Source organism: Mytilus californianus, unplaced genomic scaffold, assembly GCF_021869535.1.
Source record: "Mytilus californianus isolate M0D057914Y unplaced genomic scaffold, xbMytCali1.0.p SCAF_5, whole genome shotgun sequence".
Lineage (NCBI taxonomy): Eukaryota > Metazoa > Mollusca > Bivalvia > Mytilida > Mytilidae > Mytilus > Mytilus californianus.
This window is the reverse complement of record NW_026262701.1, coordinates 78363713-78386871: the sequence shown is the minus strand read 5'-3', so window position 1 is coordinate 78386871 and position 23159 is coordinate 78363713. Positions and strand designations below refer to the sequence as shown.

The window sequence follows — 23159 nt, the reverse complement described above, 5'->3', positions numbered from 1 at the left end:
TTGGACAGTTGTCAATTGTTAGGGACCGTATGTTGAGATGTCTCGATGCTTTTCTTATTTTGTATTGTTTGATTGCTGTCTTATCTAAGTACAGTGACCTTTAATCATTAACATCTGTTTGTCCTTTGTTCTTTAAAAATTATATAGTTGTCTCATCGGCAATCCGTATGCATACTGTTCATATGCACGTGCTTCCCATGACGTCACGACTGCATAGAAAAACTAACGAAAAGTTACATATAAATGTAATTATAAGAATTGCATGCTACTTTCTGTAATTATTTTATAGAGTTTTAAAAGCATTGATCGTGCGTACATTTTTTGTATGACGCGCCATACAAATTGTGCTTCGGTCAACGCTTTTGCACCCTGATAAAATATCAAAGAAGCATTCATTTCTTAATTATTAAAAATATTCTAGTGAACTAGAATTCTGCTTCATGTTGATTTTGGTTTCAACCAAATAGTGAGAACTAGATCTTTATTCCATTTTTCTGGATACTCAAATTACATGCATGTCCATTAAAACTATATTGCTTAGTGTTCCCGAAATTTTCTACATTTCTTTTTTCATGCGTATTGTGGACGATAACAACTTAATCGTAAATCCAATAGGAAGTTCTGTAGCCGCAAAGTAGCCTGGTAAACGGTAGAAAATTTGAACTATTACTGGAAATAATGGGTATGTTAAATAGGGTCAAAATCTCGCCGACCCAAATTCAGACTTTTCAGACACAAACATCTGAAGGAATTTTGTCGTCTGGAGAGCACCATATCTCAGATAAAATGATTCTACTTCAAAATGGTTCTTGATCTAAGGACAAGTTTCCTTCTTTGTTCGATATTATAATTGTTATTTCCTCGGTTGCCATTGTTGCTTTTACATATTAGTAGTTATCTGGTGCCGGTTTAAGATGCTTTCTGTTACCTTATTTGATACTTGTCCTCTGTTTTGTGCCAATTGCTTAAGTAAGTTTGTTGTCCCTGTTGTTTTGTCTCATTTCTAAAATTTTGTACGCATGTCTGTCAATTGCTCGCAATTTTTATTTTTGGAAAAATGCATTCAAAGACTTAAATGGCTAGGTTGTACATCACATAAAAAAATATGGAAATATAAATGTCTATGAAAAATGACTAAGTTCTCAAACTCAGAAAACATCCTCAAACATCTTTTTTTATGAATATGACTTTTTTTTGGTAATCTTGCAATCAAGTTTCAAGAACTGTCGAATCTACACAAAATATGTACCGTCTTTCATTGTATTTCAGGCATATTCAGGACAACCTACGGGATTGACTAGGGGTATAGAAATACGGCCATTGTGCGTCAAAAAAGCAATAATCAACCATATCCAGGTCGAGAACAAATTACAATAAAATGCTTCGCCGATCGCAGCCTGATACGACCGCAGAGATCGAACCCTGAACAGTTGGGGCAAGTTTGCACACAATATTCAAGCTTGATACTGTCTGAATTTGGATTGTGATCAAATTTTTGACATAAGATAGGTTTCTGACACAAAATAAATGTGGAAAAGATCTTAAAAATTTGAAATGGAAATTTAATTTACCAAGTATGGTCTGATATCCAAAATCTAACAACATGGTTATATTCAGCACATAAAAAAACACCAAAATTTTCATTTTATTTGAAATCAAACAAAGTTTAATTTTGGACACTTCAAACCTTAATATGGACTAATGTGAAAACAGGGCCCAATATCCAAAATAGTAATACAAGGTTAGAACCCCCCAAAATACTGTGATATTGCGCAATACTGTGCTATTGCCAAATACTGTGCTATTGCGCAGTACTGTGCAATTAAAGATTTCTTGCTATTGCGCAATACTGCGCTATAGAAGATTTCTTGCTATTGCACAATACTGTGCTATTGTGCAATCCTGTGATATTACGCAATACTGTGCTATTGCCCGATAATGTGCTATTGTGCAATACTGTGCAATTGACGATTTCTTGTAATTGTGCATTACTGTGCAATTAAGATTTCTTGCTATTGCGCAATAATGTGCAATTGAAAATTTCTTGCTATTGTGCAATACTGCGCAATTGAAGATTTCTTGCTATTGCGCAATACTGTGCAATTGAAGATTTCTTGTTATTGCGCAATACTGTTAATCTGTTATATATATAATAATTTACACACCCTGTTTGGTGTGTATCTCCTGCCATATCAGTATTTGTTGCTTTTATATATAAATCAGAAATAATCAATGGAAAAATGGAAACATTTTAGAAAAAAAAACCCCAAAAAATATGAAAAAAATTCCCCGCCCAACCCTTGGAGTAATTACCCCCAAACTCAATCCCAGCCTTCCCTTGAGGTATGAAACCTTGTATTACAAATTCAGAGAGATCCATACACTTAAACACAAGTTATTGTCTGGAAACTAGAAGAGTGCTTGTTTTTGGCCCTCATTCCTGAACGTTTGGGGCAATTACCCCCGAACTCAATGCAAACCTTCCCTTTGTGATATGGAACCTTGTGGTACAATTTCAGAGAGATCCATGCACTAACACACAAGTTATTGACCTGAAACTACAAAAATGCTTGTTTTTGGCCCCTAATTCCTAAACTGTTGGTACCATCACCCCCAAAATCAATCCCAACCTTCCTTTTGTGGTATTGAACCTTCTGGTAAAATTTAATAGAGATCCATTCACTTAATCTAAAGTTATTGTCCGGAAACTAAATGTGTCTTCGGACGACGACGACATGATACCATTATACGAACGCAAAAACTTTTTTGCGGTCGTATAATAAATCTAATAGGTAAACTGGCAAAATATTAAACGGCATTACAAATTTTACACGTTTTGGAAAAAACTTTGCATCTTAAAATCTTTGGCCTTATTGTGAAGCAATATCACGAGAATTTGACCTTACCACTTTTCAATTTTATCACAGCATAAATTAAAGAGAACCTACGACTAGTTTGACAATGTCATGTATATTAGTCTCGGAGAGAACTCACCAAAAATGAATGAGATATCCCTGTCACTAGAATTAATATAAGGGAAGTCACAATAAAATTGAGAATGGAAATATGGAATGTGTCAAAAAGACAACAACCCGACCATAGAGCAGAAGCCCCTCCTAAAAATTAACAAGAGTGCGCACGCTGAAATGTTTCGCCTGCCTTTTACTTATGATTGAATTTATATTGAAAGTTTGAAGGAGTGAAACCACCATTGTTTTTTTCAATTAATATTTGTCTTTGTTAAATTGGCATTTTCAAAAAAGATCTGCAGAATTTATCTTTGTTTCAAATAAAAAATACTTACTACAGTGATAATTTCACATAACATTTCATTGCACATAAGATAATAACCATTACTGGAAGTAAACCAATCAAATTTCATCCCTAATTAGTTTTGTAATCTCATGTCAGCACTGAGTTTTCTAAAAATATTTTAAAGAAACACCTAATAAAAAAAAAGAATGCTTTGAAACACCCAAGATACATGTTTATGACACAGTTTTTTTTTCTGTAATGAACTCCAGGGTTAACTTCCCACAACTGTCAAATTTAAGGGAATATTTTCTTTCGACCCTATTTCATATGAAACCGGATGTGACGCACTACGAATTGGTGGTATTACGCCTGTAATATGAAGGTTTTACTACAAGTATCATATACCCTCAAGGTTATCAATGATCCATGAAAATAAGTTCAAGGTAAAATGAAACACACCAGAAAGGCCTTACAATCATTCTATACACCAAATATAATGGCCCATTTGCTTGTAAAACTTGTAAAACACGGACCAAACCACAAAAAAAACCCTCTACATCAATCAATGAACCATGAAAAAGGTCAAGGTCAGATGAAACCTGCCAGTCGGACAAGTACACCTTACATTCATTTCGTACACCAAATAAAGTTGACCTATTGATTATAGTATCTGACCATGCTTGACCATGATAACTTAACCTTGATCACTGATCCATGCAATGAGGTCCAGGTCAGTGAACCCTATCAGACGGACATGTAGACCTTTTAAGGATATCATATACTACATATAGTCATTCTTATACTCATAAGTGAGTATTTCACATGGAGAAAATCCTATGTTTTTTTAAGCAGTCACTGAACCTTTAAAATGAGGTCAGGGACAATGAACATGTGACAGACGGAAACTTCGTAAAACAAGCATTCTGTGAGTATTGCATGGCAATAAATAGTCCCCTACCGGTTAAAAATTCATTGTATTGGAACAAAATTCTAACTTGATCTATAACTTGTCATGGTGTAAACTATATAACAAATATCAAGTCAATATCTTCAAGCATGACGAAAAACAGTGTTGAAAAAGAGGGACGAAAGATACCAGAGGGACAGTCAAACACTGAAATTTAAAGTCTGAAAACTGATTATTTAAGTGAATTCTTTAAGTCAAAGAACCATAACTCTGCACAAAATCATCAGACCGGAACAAAATTCGAACTTGATCTGTTACATGTCATGATGATACTAAATACCAACTTTCAAATCAATATCTTCAAGCATGACGAAAAAAAGTGTTGAAAACTGATTATTTGAGTGAATTTTCTAAGTCCAAGGACCATGATAACTCTGCACAAAATCATCAGACCCGAACAAAATTAAAACCCGAACTGTAACCCGTCATGATAAAACTATATACTAGAGACATATAATACATTGTATTATATGTCTCTGATATAGTCATTCTTATACTCATAAGTATGTATTATATGTCTCTGTATATACCAATTATAAAATCAATATCTTCAAGAATGACAAAAAAAGGTGCGGAAAATCGGAAACACATTTATTCTAAACCCAGTTGTTGGCATGATACGGGTTATGTTCTTCTCATATATTTTATGATGGTATGATACTAAACCCCTAACGGGAGGGATTGTGCTTGATATTCATATGATGAAGACATAATCTTTCAATCAGTTTAATTGAGGTCTAGAGCTGGCATGTCAGTAACTGCTAGTAGTCCTTTGTTAATTTATGTATCATTGTCATTTTGTTTAATTTCTTTTGTTACCTATTCTGACATCGGACTCGGTCTTCTTTTAAACTGAGTTTTACCGTGCGTATTGCTGTGGGCAAGTATTTGTATAGTCTTACTATACAAATCCTTGCTGTGGGTTTGTTTTTTCTACATTGGCTAGATGTATAGGGGGAGGGTTGAGATCTCAAAAAACATGTTTAACCCCGCCGCATTTTTGCGCCTGTCCCAAGTCTGGAGCCTCTGGCCTTTGTAAGTCTTGTATGATTTTTAATTTTAGTTTCTTTTATATATTACGGAGTTTAGCATGACGTCCATTATTACTGAACTAGTACATATTTTTGTTTAGGGCCAGCTGTAGCACGCCACCGGGTGCGGGATTTTCTTGATGTGTTGAAGACCCATTGGTGGCCTTCGGCTGTTTTCTGCTCTTTGGTCGGGTTGTTGTCTATTTGACACATTCCCCATTTCCATTTTCAATTTTATAATTATGAAACTGAACAATGACCATTAAAAATGAAGACAGACATCTACATCTTACTATCAATCCATACACCAACTATAGTTGACCTATTGCTTACAGTATCTGAGATACAGTCTTGACCACGAAAAATTGATCATAAAAAAATTTCATAAAGATCCATACACTTACACACTCCTGAAACTAGAAAAATGCTTGTTTTTTTGCACCTTTTTGGCCTCTAATTCCTAAAATTTTGAGTCAATTACCCCCAAAATCAATCCCAACCTTCCCTTTGTGGTATAGTACCTTGCAGTACAATTTCAGAGAGATCCATAGACTTGAACACAAGTTATTGTCTGGAAACTAGAAATATGTTATTTTTGGCCCCTTTATCCAAACGTTTTGGGCAATTACCCCCAAACGCAATTCCAGCTTTCCCTTTGTGATATGGAACCTTGTAGTACAATTTCAGAAATATCCATACACTTACACACAAGTTATTAAACTAGAAAAATGCTTGTTTTTTGCCCCTTATTCCTAAAATTTTAAGGCAATTACCCCCAAAAAAATCCCAACATTCCCTTTGTGATATGGAACCTTGTGGTACAATGTCAGAGAGATGTCTGGAAGTTACAAAAATGCTTATGTTTTGCCCCTTTTTGGCCCCTAATTCCATTACTGTTGGTACCATAACCCCTAAAATCAATCCCAACCTTCCTTTTGTGGTTATCAATCTTATGGTAAAATTTCATAGAGATCCATTCACTTAAACTAAAGTTATTGTGCAAAAACCAATGTCTTCGGACGATGACGCCAACGTCATACCAATATACGACCACAAAAATTTTTTGCGGTCGTATAAAAACGAAAAATATTTCTAACATATGAAAAACGTCAATTGTTCAAGGTACTGGTGTCTGTATTCACATATACAAATTCATACAAAACATTTCTTCAATATATGAATCATATAACCAGAAAGTTCTAGTTACAGCGGTACATTTATATATTCAAAAACTAAATCATAGACAATCTTCACTAAAATAACAGTTTCATTTTAACGATAATCTTTAAAATCATTAGAAGCAAATTGCATTGCTTTGGTTAAAAAAAATTGTCAGAACTCGAGTTCAAAAGAACATTTTTAATCCTCAGCAATGCTAAAATAAAAAATATGGCTATTCCAAAAAACAATGAACATAACTAGGAATAAACTGTTGACAGAGAGATATGTCTCACATGTTTATAATTTTGATAGTAAAATGCAAATGTTTAAATTAAAACAGCAATATTTTTACATGAAAACTATGCAAGAGTTCAAAGTCAATAGACCATGACTGAAGGGGTGGGACAAATTATCCCCATGAATTAGATGTGCCGATGCTTATATAAATGCTACTGCATACCAAATATCTTAGACTTACCATTAGTAGTTCCCCATAAACTGACCTAATCACAAACTCGGAACATTTTAACTATGCTCTTGTTTGAAGTCAATAGATCATAACTGAGGGGTGGTACACACAATTTCTATGGAAATGAGATGTGCACATGCTAATACAACTCCATACTGAATATCATTGTCTTATCATAAGTGGTTCAGCTTAAACTCAAACTGACCTCGCTTTTTGACTCCATCAAGACGAGAAGAAAGCCTTGTATGGCTGTTTTAAACTATTAATGACCACAAATTAGCTGATGATTCATACATAATAAATTGCTTCGCTGAGCACAGCTGGATACGACTGCAGAGGTCCAACCCTGAACAGTTGGGGCAAAAATGGACACAATATTCGCGCTTGATACAGGTCTGAATTTGGATTGTAATTAAATATCTGACACAAAATAGGTTTCTGACACAGAATAACTGTAGTCAAAGAACTTAGAATTGGTAATATGATTTGAATTTGAAGAAATTTTCTTTTTAATTTCTGAAATCTGAAATCTGAAATGAGAAAAAATTGTTCCCCCTTCAATTTCATATTTCCCCTCATCCATCCCCCCACAATTTTGTATTTCAATTCCCCCCTTTCCCTTTTTCCCAAAAAAAAATTCTTTCCCTCAAGATATGATCATTATCTCAATTCAAATTTCTAATGGAGTTTGCAACCATAATTACCCATTAAAATACATCATAAAAGTCTTAAAATAGAAAATGACATACATATTCAAGGCTAAAATTAATATTAATTACTGTAGCATTTAAAAATTAATTGACAGCTAATCACCTCAAGACAATACAGCATTTCTTATACATAATTTACAAGCAGTGTAAGGGAGGTAATCCAAAACATACACAACATTGTATATTAAGTGTGATTGGATTACCTCCCTTACACTGCTTTAAAATTGTCCATTAACCAGCAAACCCTTGTTTTTCCCCTTTTTTTGCCCCTAATTCCTAAATGGTTTGAGTCATAACCCCCTAAAGTCAATCCTAACATCCTTTTATTGTATGGAAACTTGTGTTTAAATTTCATAGATATCTATTTACTTATACTAAAGTTATTGTCCGGAAACCAACCATCTTCGGACAACAATGACGACGATGACGACAACGTGATACCAATATATGACCACAAAATTTTTTTGCCGTCGTATAAAAATATATATTCTCATTGAGTCAGAAAAGTAATGATCCAAATTAAAATCTTTTATGAATCTATTTTACATTTTTTTTCATCATTGATATTTAAAAGTTATGTCCCTACGTAAGCCATAAGAATTTTGCGATTGCAGAAATATTGAAGATATTAACTGTGTTTTACAAATTGGGGAGAAATTAAAAAAACCTCAAACATTGAACAGAAAGAAAATAACATAGTTTACCTTTGTTAAAACTTGTTATAGAGAGAACCAGAATAGAACTATATATTATATAAACCAAATCATCACTGAAAACTGTTGTTTCGTTTATTTGACAATATACAATGTATGCTTAATAAAGAACATAAAACCAGCAAAGTCAGTTCACTGCACAATGGCAACAGAAATATCTGAATAAAATATAATTACATTGCTGGAAATTTGTGGGGAAAATCCCATATGAACTCACACCTGAACATTCCAGTTAACCAAAGCAAAAATAGTAACAAATTCATAAAATACTATCAAGTTAAGAACACATATATGACAAAAATCAATTAGCAATATAGCAATAAATTGGCTTGGTGAATTAAAAGGCAATAACTATTTTGAAAATTCAAGTTTGAATTAAGTGAAAATTTAAAGAAAAAAAAACTTTCTTACAAACTCAAATGGATTTCAATTAAATGCTCTTAATAGCTTAAAACGAAGGATTTCAAAATTAAAATTGACTTCATTGAAAATAAAATAAAAAAAAGCTTAACTCTATAGCACAGATACAATGACAAACAAAAATTACATCTTAATAATGGTATTCATTTATATATAGCAACATTTATATTATATTTAAATGTCAACAGAAATTAAAAGCTAATACTTTTACAAGAAACATTCACTATTTTGCAAATTCAAAATTGAATTGAGTGTAAAATTGAAGAAAACAAACCTTTCTAACAATTTAAATGGATTTCAATTATATGCTCAACAGCTTAAAACGAAGGATTTCAAAAATAAAAATAGACTTCATTGAAAATAAAAGAAAAAAAAGTTTAACTCTATAGCACAGATACAATGACAAGCAAAAATTGCATCTTAATAATGTTATTCATTCATATATAGCAACATTAATATTATATTTAAATGTCAACAGAGATGAAAAGTTTACAATGATTTCAAAAGTTAATACTGTTACAGGAAAAATTCACTATTTTGAAAATTCAAAATTGAATTGAGTCTAAAATTGAAGAAAGCAAACCTTTCTAACAACTTAAATGGATTTCAATTAAATGCTCAACAGCTCAAAACAAAGGATTTCACAAATAAAAATAGACTTCATAAAAAATAAAAGCAACAAAAACTTAACTCTATTGTAAAGATACAGTAACAAACAAATTACATATTACTAATGGAATTCATATATATATTTAATATGAATATTATATATAAATACATACATAACATACAACAAAATAAATATTATATCTTCAAATGTCAAAATAAATGAAATTCTACAATGAATTCAAAATAATATCCCCTGTACTATTCAGGTGAAAGTTTGTGACATCTATATATGTATAATGTATTTGTATCACAAAAACTGGTAAGGAGCAAGGATGACAAGACCCATATTAACAATAAACAAAGGAGCAAGGATGACAAGACCCATATTAACAATAAACAAAGTAAGTTTTAAACCAGTTTTTTTGTATATGTATAATTAACAGTGGTTAAATATCATATATTCTGTCATCTGACTAAAAGTGTTTTACTCTCTACTTGTAGTCCATAAAAAGTCTAACCCGATAGCAGATTTTGCATCAAAATTTTTATTTCTTAACTGCAATCACTGTGAAAATTAGAGATTGCAGTCAAAAATAGCTTTATAAAATATTCATAATAAAATTATGAAAAGAAAAGTAGGGGTTATTGGGCAAATTTGTTATTGACACTTACATGAATAAAACTAATGGATTCAAAATATCTGACAAAAAGTCATAAAAAAGCTCTCACAAACAAATACCATATACCAGTAATCATAAACATTGATAAATATAAAATTTGTTGAAATGTATTTAAAAGGATAAATGATAAAAAGCTATACACATACCACTATATAAACGAGTCTTTATCTATTACATTACATAATTTTGTTATAAACAGTAAGAAATTGTAATGTTTTCATTTACAATTTTAAAAACAGAAAGGAAAAAAAAACACATAACTATAACACATACTGTACACATCAAATATCTTTTCATTTATAAAAAACTCAATCTTGTTAAAAAGAAGCTTCAAATTTCTGATTTCTGATTTTCCCTTTATATACCATAAAAATCATTATTTAAAAAAAAACCATCTAATCTTTAACGCTTAACTAGAACATACTGAAATTTGAGAAATGAAATATATGTAAAAATAATAAAGGACTATATTTCATTTATGACAAACTACAATTTGAAAAAAATAATCTACTTCATGAAATATTTTAACATAAAATTTGAAATTTAAAAGTATACAAAGGTATAAATTTTAAACCATTTTTTACACTTCATATATAATTCATCTTTTACTTATATCTTACTTTATGTCTGTAGTCTATAAAGTAAGTTGATATACAAAGAGTTCTATGCCTGTTTATGAATGAACTTTTTAACAAAAATTCGATAAAAAAATCAGAATTTTTTTTTAGAAAAAATTGATATATCTTACATAGTACATACATATTGTTTGAATATCAATATTGTAAAGACTGTATATAAAGTCAGTGCATATATATTTCATTACCATAGAAAAAAAAATTGAATATAACAAACACAATAAACACTAAAATAGAACAAAGCAAAAAAATAAACAAACAACAAAAAACAACAAAAAAAAAACAAAAAAAACAAACAAACAATATACCATCTGAACAATAATTCTGTCATATTTCTGTAGACAGTACTAAATAAAATCCAGTTCATGAAAAAGAATCTTTATCTATAGGTTCTTGCTTAATCGGTGAACTATTTATATCTATGTCGCTATCGGGAAATGTCTGATCAGTATCGTCTGTAAGCTTGGATATCATGCCATTTTCCACAGCTGGTTCAAGCATCTGAACAACCACATTACCATCCTGACTCTCTTCTACATCTAGAGCAGAATCTTGTACAGTTTCAATAACAAATCCTAACTGATTTATATCAGACGGTTCATTCAATTGTTCATTTCCTCCAACATCTTGAAGAACCTCAGCTGAAGCTTGCATGACAGCTACATCGTCACAATACGGAACAAACAAATTACCATTAGTGGCATTACTTTCAATGATTCTGTCCATTTCAACAGGCTGGTGTTCTCCTGCAATACCATTCTCTGCATAATCTTCCACACAAGTGTGATCTTCAATGTTATCCTCAGAATGATAATCCTCCCCCCTGTCATTTTCATCATCTAAGTCAATAATCATTTCCTCCTTAACAAAAACTTGAGTATCTTGCTCTTGTACATCATAATTTTCTGAATCTTGTAACGATGAAAGGTATTCTTCATTACAGGTATGACTATTCATTTCTTCTGCATTTTCTATCACAACTTGAGGAATATCAAGTTCATTTCTTTTATTTTTCTTTGAGTTATACAGTATATTCATCCTTTTCAATGTATTAGAGCTTAATGTTTGAGCTGACACCAGTTTCTGAGTTGGTTGGATATCTCGTTCCTTTATGAGAGTAGTCCCTTTTAGAGTTTCAGATGTGAATGTTTGCAGAGGTATGAGCTGAGAATTGAAAGCATTAGAAGTCACAATCCCTCCGGTTGATGTGTCTACAGCTAATCTTTCCAACGGGATATTTTTAGCAGTAATTCTTCTGTGAGATTCTTTCGCAGTTACATTTTTTGAAGCAATACAAGATCTTATTTTAGCATAAAGTTCTGCTTTTGGTATTGGAGTCAAATTACTTTCAGGACTGTTGCTGGTAGATTCATTAATCGTTCTTGTTGTTTCGGGTTCATTAGCCCGCTTACCAATAAATTTATATATGATTGGTCTATCTGTAACTTCAGTAATTTTATCTGATACTTCTGACACCTGTGTAGACAATTCTGATGGCAGCTGAATAGTTTTTGTGGTACTATCTGATGCTAACCATTTCTGTGCTGCGTTTTCATTATCGTCTGATGTCTTGTAATTTCGTACTCTTCTTCTATTTGTTTTAATTCTATCAGATAGTGTTGCACTACTTGACAAATCAGCGTCATGTGACTGATTAAAGTCTTGACAAACAGTTATATTATATGACTGGACAACATCTCCCTCACATTCTCCATCGTTTGTATCATTGAAGCTACTGGTATTCATATCATCTTGCCAACCAATCAAATTATCAAGGGACGTAGTCATCTGCTCAAAATCGTCCACTGCTTCCTGTTTTATTTCAGTCAGCATTGTACTATCTGCTTGTAAAGCCTTAGGTTTTCTGCCACGTTTTCCTTTCGATTTGTTGATTTTACTTTCCATAATTGGAACTTTGTACTTTGGTTTAGGTCCTGGTTTGCCCTTTGGTTTTTGTATCTTTGGTAATTTCACATGTTCTTTAGGTTTTCGTCCAGGTTTCTTGCCTGTCTTTTTCAAAGAACTCTTGTTAACTTTAGTTTTCTTCTCTGCAACCACATTACCTTTGGGCTTTCTGCCTGGTTTGTTTTTAATTATTGTGGACTGGATTGCTGGAGGCTTTCCAGTTTTGATATTTTTGTTCATTCTATTTTCATATGTTTTCATTTTACTATCTCTGAATTCAGCCATTTTACTAGTAATTTTGGGTTTTCTTCCAGGCTTTCCTGTTGGCTTTATAATCTTATCAGTATCTTTTTTCAAAATTTCTACCACCTTAGGCTTCCTGCCTGGTTTTCCCTTTGGTTTTATTGACAGTTTTTCTTTGGGTTTCATATACTGTTCTTTAACAACCTTCTTTAACTTCTTTGTTTTCATAATTTTCAATTTCTTATGTTTTTTACTGTCAATAGTAGTTTTCAGCGATGGCTTTTTAGCATTTTCTTTTTTCACTGGTTCAGTTTTAATGTGCCCTAATATTGTAGTTTTTGGTTTTTTATGTGCTTTTAGATCATGTGACCGGGACATAGTTGACTTCTTAATGCTGATATCCAACAATTTTTTAGCCTCTAACCTTTTTGATTCACTTGAACTTGATTTAATTACAATTTTTGGCATTGTTTTACTTGATGAATCTAATTTTATCAAAGGTTCTATTGCATTTTTTGTTTTATTCTTAGGGAAGAATTTTCCACCTGCAAACTGTCGTTTAGTTTTTTCTGGTGATTCATAAACTGTTGTAAGTTTCCCTTGAATTTTACGCCTACGTTTTGAGTTGTAATACCCATAAAGCATCTCTTCTCTCTTCCTGTTTAGGTACTTTTGATGTCTCTTTTTGGCAGTTTCATCCATATAACTTTGGTCCATGAACCAAGCTTTTGTTTTCTTTCCCTTTTTTATAAAATTAAAATGAAATCCAACTGTTGCTAATGGAAGTCTAAATTCATCATAGATGGCAAGAGTAGCTGGTTTTGTAGAGTTATAAGAATTTTCTGTGCGCTCCAATTTTGCTGGCTTAACATCTGGTTTATTGCCTTCATCAGTATCTTTTAGTTTATCAGATGTCTTTTGGTGCTCATTCTGAGTTGTGTCAACTTCTGAACGAACAGTGTTTTCATCATTATGGTCTTGATAAGTCCCATTAAGATTTTGGTTTTCAGATGTTTTAGTAGTTGTATCTTCATCAGTATTTACATTTTGGTCTTCAGTTACACCATATGCCTCAAAATCACATCTTTCATCCTTGACAAAGACACAATCCCAATTCAATTCAGAATTTGTTTTTGCAAGCTCAGTCTTGGTGATTTCATCAATCACTTCTGATTTAATTGCCTGCATGTTCAACTGAAGGGCACTTTCCAACATCTCTAGTTCTTCCTTGGTATGACATCTTGGATAATGAACTTGTAGTAAGTGATAACGTTTGAACGGCTTTTTACAGATTTCACAAAAGTAAGCATATTTACTCCCGTGCATTGTTCCAATATGTGCTAATATATGCTCCTGTGTTTTACCTAAATAGGGACAAATCGGACACTTAAGGGGTCGGTCTTTAGTTGTGTGGACAACCATGTGAGTTTTCTTATTGCCTAAGCTTGCAAAAAGCATACCACAAACATCACATGAGTGGGGTTTGTACCCAGCATGCATATTAATATGATTCCTCAAAGCTGGCTTTATTTTAAATCGTCTATCACAGAGGTCACACTTCCATGGTCGTTCATCAGAATGGCGTAAAATATGTTTTTTTAAGCAACTTTTGGTTTTAAATCCTTTTCCACATAAGTCGCATACAAAATCTAATGTTTTACAATGAACTTTCATATGTTTGGTAAGATCTGATTTAGTTTTGGTCTCCTGTGTACAGCCAGGGTGTGTACATTTGAAGTATCTGACATCACTGTGCTTCAACATGTGACATTTAATCTCAAAATTGGTTTTGCATCTAAATTCACATTTTTCGCACTTGATTGGTTTCACATCGTTATGACGATACATGTGATAGCTAAGATCACTAGGTCTTTTGAAGGCATAACCACACTGTTTACATTTGTGAGGACGCTCGTCCGAGTGTGTAGTTAAATGATGTTTTAGATTACGAGGCCATTTTGTGCCAAAGCTGCATCCAGCCTGTGGGCATTTGAATGGTTTGTCCTCTTGATGTTTTCTTTGGTGCTTAGTTAGATCTCCTTTGCATGCTCCAGCATAATCACACCCTTCAACCTTACATTTGAAGGGTTTTTCTCCTGTATGTCTGGCTTCATGTTCCATCATCTTAAACTCTGACCTTGACTCAAATTTACAAAAATTGCATTTTCTCCATTTGGGTATATGAACTGCCCTATGAACTTGAAGATGAGTTTTTATTTTTGCAACGTAATCACAAAGATTACATGGAAACTCTCCCTCTATTCCTTTACGGCCTTGTATTTTTGGTTTTTTACCAGTCTTCTCAATTGTTTCAATTTTTTTCCATGCGGTCATTGATTTTGGAATTTTACCAAAGCGTTTGGCTGGTTTTTTGTCAATTTCTCTCAGCAATCCTAAACTTGGTTTTTTCTTCTTTTTCTTTCCGCGAATAAATGTATACTGTTCTGCTATAATGCCGTTTTTCAATTTAGAAACTTTGTTTACATCTATCGATTTTTCCTTTATATTCTTTATCAAGGGAACTTTCTTAATATCTGTTGATTTTATTTTCTGTTGCTTTTTAATGTTTTTAAAGCTATCAACTTTTAGTTTCTTATCAACAGATATTTTGCTCATATCTAAGGGAACTAATTTTACCGAAAGTTTCGACCTTAAACACCTACTCTTAAGTGTAGCTTCAAAATCCCTTTCACTATCATTATCAGTAGAAACACCATCTCCATTGGAGGCTGAAGGCACAGACATTTCTTTCTCACCCTCTCTAGCAAATTGTTCTAAATTTTCAAAGAGATTGCTTGTTTTTTTACTTTTAAAAACAGCTCCCATGCCAGTAGGTTTGCTTTTCAAACCATTGAAAACAGTATTTTTTATTGTGCTAGGCTTCTGTCCATTGCCATCTGCTAAAGAATTTGTTGACAGTAAGTGCTCGTTAACATTATTTAGTAATTGTGTATAATTAGCGGAGCCTACTGCCTCATTAACATCAGTGTTACCCTTCATTTTTGTCAGGTTTTTATTTGTTGGTCTGTTTCCCTGTCTGACAGTGTCTTCCTCGCATGGTTCAGCTGTAAATATTGCTTCTTCGTTTGGACAAAAGATTGTGTAAGACACTAACTTTTGACTATCACTGCTCTGTTTAAGGATTTTGCCAGACACTGTCGACTGAATTGCAATAGGGATCTGACTTTCTTCAACCTGATTTGGCAGTAGACCATCAAAGTTTAATTGATTTGAAGTTAACTGATTGTCTTCAGAGTGTGAAATTAGGTTCAAGTCTATTATATTTATTTGAGGCTTACGTAAATCATCTGATGACATTGTATGAGTATGTTGTTGTAGGATTTCTCTCCCTTGAATTAGACCAGTATCCTCCGCCAAGATGACAACTGGTAGTGAATCATCTGATATTACATGACTTCCTTCAGGCAAAAATATAGAATCGTCGTAAGGAACATTCTCCTGAATAACATCTTGAGTAACAGGAAATTCTGCCATTTTATTATGTAACCTGCATTTAAATCTGGATTTCACTTGTATATAAAATTCTTATATCATGTGGATTTCAAAATATCATATGGATATAAGTTTGTGGATTTCAAGATCATGAAAATTAAATACTGGATTTCACATCTTAAATTGAAATTTGCTTTTCATTACAATTCCAGTGAGAATATCTGGTTGCATTAACACTAGTGATGAATGTAACCTCATCTTCAGTTCTCCTTCATAGCAATGTTACACAAGATGTTTAAATGTCTCTCAATATGGATTTCATTGATCTGAAAACAAATGAATTTGTTTATTATTTTACACAATAATATATAAACATAACTATATATATATATATATTGCGAATTTTATCCAACGCAATCATAGGTTTGAACGTTGTTTTCAATTTAGACTTGTATATATATATATTGCTATACAGTTATGAACATTTATGGTCCTACATCCTGTAGATATTTATATTTGGTCATGTTTTTCCAAGACTGTTTATGACATCTTTAAACTTAATCCATTTGATGTTTGCTGATAGATTTTATTCTGGGAAACATGATTAAACAAGTGAATCTGTGAGCTACTGCTCACTTATGATACCCCTGCCCCGCTAAAAATATAAGATAAACAGGAAGTTGTTGAGTCATGAATCTGAAAACACGGTATAGCTGACTCATATAAACTCTGAAACAAAATTACTGAAATCCTTGTAATGTAGTTCCTGAGAAAGATGCTACGAAAAATATTCATGGGACGGATGGACTGACGGATGGACAGACAGACAGAGGTAAAACAGTATACCCCCACTATTTTAAAGCAGGGGTATAATAATTATTTGTTGTAATTAGTTTTGAACAAGCTTTCAGTAACTGTGAATATTCTTAGATTGTTACCTTGTGCTTTGTATTGATCCGATGAGTTAATCCCTTTTCAACTGATTTTACAGTTAGTTCTTATGTTATGTTGTTACACCACTGTCCCAGGTAAGGGGGACAGTTGGGCACTCAAAAACTTTTTTAACTCAACCACATTTTGTATGTGCCTGTCACAAGTCAGGAGCCTGTAATTCAGTGGTTGTTGATGATATGATGTTGTCTATCATATTAGTTTTTTGTTTATTATTTTGTACATCATTCTTGTTTGACATTTTTTATGTCTGGGCTTTTTATAGTTTAATATTTGATATGGGTTTTGCTCATTGTTGAAGGCCTTACAGTGACCTTTAGATGCACACATCTACATCATTTGGTATCTGCTGAATAGTTTAATATCTCATTGGCAATCATACCACATCCTATTCTTTTTATATAGTTCATACAAGTTCAAAAGACAATATACCTATAGAAAGGGAGTATAGCCAAGAGGGTCTTTAACATGTTAAAGTTGCCCTAAAAATCTCTCTTTGTAATATCATATGTAACAAGAGTGCACATGCTGAAATGTCTCACCTTCTTTACTGTTCATTGATTTTATTTTGATAGTCCTAAATATAAATCTTTACTAAAAGTATCACATAAACTTAACATGATGCAAGACAATGAGGTCAAGGTCAGATAAACTAAACCGGAAATACATATACACCTTACAATCATCATGATCATTCAATACACCAAATAAAGTTGACCTATTGCTTATAGTTTCTAAGAAAAAGACTTAAACAAAAAAACTAAACATTGACCAATGAACCATGAAAATAAGGTCAAGGTCAGATGAACCATGCCAGACAGACATGTACACCTTACAATCAACCTATGCATTAAATATAGTTGACCTATTGCTTATAGTATCTAAGAAACAAACTTAACCATGAAAACTTAACATTGAACAATGAACCATAAAAATGAGGTCAAGGTCAGATGATACCTGCCAGATAGACATATACACCTTACAATGATTCCATACAACAACTATAGTTCACCTTTTGGTTATAGTTTAAGAAAAACAGACAAAAACACAAAAACTAAACACTGAGCAATGAACCGTGAAAATGAGGTCAAGGTCAAATCAAACCTGCCAGACTGAAATGTATATTGTAAAATATTTCCATACACCAAATATAGTTGACCTATAGCATATAGTATTAGAAAAAAAGACCAAAACACAAAAACTTAACTTTAACCACTGAACTATGAAAATGAGGTCAAGGTCACATGACACATGCCAGTTGGACATGTACACTTTACAATCATTCCATACACCAAATATAGAAGACCTATTGCTTGTAGTATCTGATATATGGACTTGACCACCAAAAACTTAACCTTGTTCACTGATCCATGAAATGAGGTGAGGTCAGATGAAAACTGTCTGACGGGCATGAGGACCTTGCAAGGTACGCACATATTAAATACACCTATCCTATTTCCCAGAATAAGAGAGAAATTAACATTACAAAATTCTGAACTTTTTTTTTAAGTAGTCACTGAACCATGAAAATGAGGTCAAGGACAATGGACATATGACAGACGGAAACTTCATAACATAAGGCATCTATGTACAAAGTATGAAGCATCCAGGTCTTCAACCTTGGAAAACATAACGCATTTAAGAAGTTATCTAACGCAGCTGCTGCTGGATAACTATCCTTATGTCGAACTTTCTGCACCAAAAGTCGCAGGCTCGACAAAAACCCATATTTACGATCTTTATACATGTATATGCAAATTTTTATAAACAAGACAGTTTTGTTGTCTGCTGTTTGTTTTTAAAACTATGTTGACAGCAGTAAAAGTATGATATTTTACTAGTTTTTAGTCAAATTGCCAGTTTTATGCATTTTTAAGGTATATTTCCAAAATAAAGTTACAAGAAAAAAATGTATACAGGTCAGATGCACATCATAACAAAAAACTATGGTGGTCCTTGTATGTGGACAATGTCATTTGAAGCAAAACTACAATGTATTAATATCAATGCAAAAAATTAAGTCACAATTGGCCCTAGAACACAGTTTATATTTCCTAGTGCATTTCTTTTAGACAATAAATTCAAATTAAAAAAAAATCGCACCTGCTCTATCTCAAAAAGATTTTTACAGTGTAGTGTACTACTATTGGGACAAATAATATCAAAATTATAGAAAAGTCTACCAGCTCTAACTCAAAAATTGACAATTCTATGTTAAGGGGGTCTAAAATTCAGTTTGACAGCTTCAGACATACTAATTTTTGACCTTTTTGAACTGGACCAAATCACTACTTAACATAAAGATTCAGCACCCAAACTTTTTTAACATGTAATTTCATCCCTTTACTTAATATTTCATGCATAAAATATAAAGAAATAAATTTGGAAAGTGTATGAAAAAAATTTGCAAGTTATACACTGTCCACACTAGGACTACATTTGTAGACAACGAAAATCTAATGACGATAACTGTGTCCTCGGACCAATTACGATTTTCCTTATTAGAGCGCACAATCATGATGTCAAGATGACGTCATAATTGTTTTTATGCGTCAAAACTTGATGAATTGTAATTGTCATGGAGTGTTTGTCCTACATGTCATATATTTTGTAATTAAATGTAAAATTTTTTTTTTATCAAAATTAAATTGCACAGAATTTTAGGGCCAATATGGACCCTTCATGAACATACTCCTTTGTACTTTGTTGAACACTTAATAATGTGGTTAACCTTTTTCCACAAAAACATTGGTACATTACATTGTAATTACCCCTTGAAGAGACCTGCAATATAAGTAGATATATGCAAGAATTTATCAACGAAAAGAACAAAGAAAGAGAAAATCTTGAAGTAACGTGATGTAATAGATGTCAGCAGAAATGTCATAAAATATCAATTCTTCTTAGCAAAGCAAAGGAAATCATAACCATTCAATACTTTTGGAGACGGGAATCATCTAACATTGAAAATATCCCATTGTGCATGGGTTTTACAAAATTTTCATAAATACTATCTGATTTGCCAATATATTCTTATATCCAATATTAGATTACACGATAAAATTTACATTAAATATTTAGGAAAGGGTTTAGTGTTTAGAAATAATATTACAATAGCTGATATATTCGTTTAGCCGATATGCAATCATGTGCAATTGAGTGGAGTCTACTGTAATATACAAACTTGATAATACTGTAAATTCGGAAATTATTGCAAGGTTTTTATCTATGTGAATAATGTGACTGGGTGAGTATTGCAATAATAAGAACATGCATTGTATATATCTGAAACATATATCTGTATGCAGCTTTTTCCAAAATCGCAATATTTGAATAATCAATCTCACATTTTTGTCCATTCTGCAAATATCCCAATAATAAACGTACACAATAATTTCTGAATTACCGTAGTCATAGCATACCCTGGGGATTAAGCAACAATTGTGCTGGGTAAGTTATAAATTGAATCTAAACATTGCTCTGTAAAAAGAAAGAAAACCAGTCTAAACATGCTAATAAACGGACACAGTGATTAGTTTATAATTCCCCAAACTTCTTTGAATTTTAAGATTGTTACAATAGCATTGTATACTTTATTTCATATGCAATATACATGATATACATGGACATTTGACTCACCATTTAAATACCTTGGTGTTACTTCATGGTGCAGATTCTTGAAGCTGTTCCAAAAATTGTGATATTCTGCAAAATACAATACACATGTATTAGATTTCTTTTTCATTATGATTAACTTGATCAATAGATAAGTGTTGAAGACTGTTTTGTTGACCTCTAGATTTCTTTTGTCTCCATTTTATAAATAGCATGCAATGATAAAACTTCATGTTGACATTTGAAAGTTGAACCAGTGTATTAAAATCAAACATGAGTTTTGACAGTCACTCTTCCTAGTCAGGCGTACTACTTGTACAAGTAATTTTTATTTACTTGAAGAAGTAAATATTAATATACTTATATAAGTAAATTTGTAGGATACTTATACAAGTGTATTTTATTTACTTGTATAGGTAAATAATTAGTTATGTCCCTTAGACATTCAGACTTTTTTTACTTATACAAGTAAAAAAGTCATCCTATCTTCTTTTCTTGCATTCTTAGGACTTCTTTGCTCTAATTATAGAATTTTTAATTGTCTGTCCTTTGCAGATGTCTTTACTTATCATTTAAGTGTAATTTCATGGACAATGAAAGTCTCATTTGTCTGTTATCTTCAGAACACTGCTCATTTACAAGCCCCCAAGGAGCAATTTTTGAAGGCCTTGTGCAAATACTTAAGATCTTTGCGCAATCAGTTTCTTTGTTGAATTAATGAGATGAAACATTGAACTCTTATCAAAAATTATGAGCTAACCTGAGAAAAATTGTTAAAGGCATGATTTTACATCTCAAAACTTGAGAATTTTTGTGGGATTGTAAAAAAAATTTACTTATACAAGTAAATTTTTGAGAAAATTAAGGGGAGATTATTCAAACATTATAATTAACTTATATAAGTATATTTTATTTACTTCTTCAAGTAAATAAAGATTACTTGTACAAGTAGTACCCCTGAACTGTGAAAATGTACGAGTTATCTATTGGCTATCTACCACTATAGCCAAAAATGTTTTCTCATTTGGACTGTGATCCTTTTTGGCAACCTTCACACCCTTTTGTCTTGCAAATGTACAGAAAAATCAAACCACTATATATTGGATGCTGTCAGCTAGCCAATCTAAATTGATGACACAACACAGCATACATCCACATACGCAAACTACTATATCAAATGATTTCTTTGCAAATGTTTTATTCCTAAGCAATTGTTTGCCACTCCTTTACAAGTATTGAAAGGGTTGTAGGTGTGACTTGGTTAAAGAGTCTCTCGTTGATACTTTAAACGTTGTAGCTAGGTTTTGAAAAGGGCCGGCACTTGATTTAACAAGAGTGCACACGCTGAAATGTCTCGCCTTCTTTACTAATTATTGATGTTATGTTGATAGTCCTAAATGAAAGCTTTACTACAACTATTACATAAACTTAACATGATCCAAGAAAATGAAGTCAAGGTCATATAAACCAAACGAGAAATACACGTACACCTTACAATCATTCAATACACTAAATATAGCTGACCTATTGCTTATAGTTTCTAAGAAACAGACTTAACCATGAAAACTAAACATTGACCAATGAATCGTGAAAATGAGGTCAAGGTCAGATGAACCATGCCAGGCAGACATTAACAGCTTACAATCCTTCCATACAACAAATATAGCTGACCTATTGCTTATAGTTTAAGAAAAACAGACTGAAACACATAAACTTAACACTGAGCAATGAACCGTGAAAATGAGGTCACGGTCAAATAAAACCTGTGAGACTGACATGTACATCATAGAATATTTCCATACACCAAATATAGTTGACTTAATGCATATAGTATAAGAAAAAAGACCAAAACTCAAAAACTTAACTTTGACCACTGAACCATGAAAATGAGGTCAAAGTCAGATGACACCTGCCAGTTGGACATGTACACCTTACAATCATTCCATACACCAAATATAGAAGACCTATTGCATAAAGTATAAGAAAAATGGACCAAAACACAAAAACTAAACTATAACCACTGAACCATGAAAATGAGGTCATGGTCAGGTGACACCTGCCAGCTAGACATGTACACCTTACAATCATTCCATACACCAAATATAGTAGACCTATTGCATACAGTATAAGAAAAACAGACCAAAACACAAAAACTTAACTATAACCACTGAACCATGAAAATGAGGTCAAGGTCAGATGACACCTGCCAGTTGGACATGTACACCTTACAGTCCTTCCATACACCGAATATACTAGACCTATTGCTTATAGTATCTGAGATATGGACTTGACCACCAAAACTTAACCTTGTTCACTGATCCATGAAATGAGGTCGAGGTCAA

At 32.4% G+C, this 23159-nt stretch overlaps 1 protein-coding gene across 1 annotated transcript in view; it reads right to left on the bottom strand.

Annotated features, from left to right (window-relative positions):
* Nucleotides 1-6366: 6366 nt before the first annotated feature.
* The window catches only part of LOC127701472 (uncharacterized), a 28946-nt gene continuing 12153 nt past the window's right edge, over nucleotides 6367-23159 (bottom strand). Inside the window, exons 2-3 of the mRNA XM_052205343.1 lie at nucleotides 20842-20907; nucleotides 6367-16577 (exon numbers count right to left, since the gene is read on the bottom strand). Of these exons, the coding sequence (XP_052061303.1) occupies nucleotides 11014-16293 (5280 nt within the window). The 5' untranslated portion in view covers nucleotides 16294-16577; nucleotides 20842-20907 and the 3' untranslated portion in view covers nucleotides 6367-11013. The remainder of the gene's footprint in view (nucleotides 16578-20841; nucleotides 20908-23159) is intronic.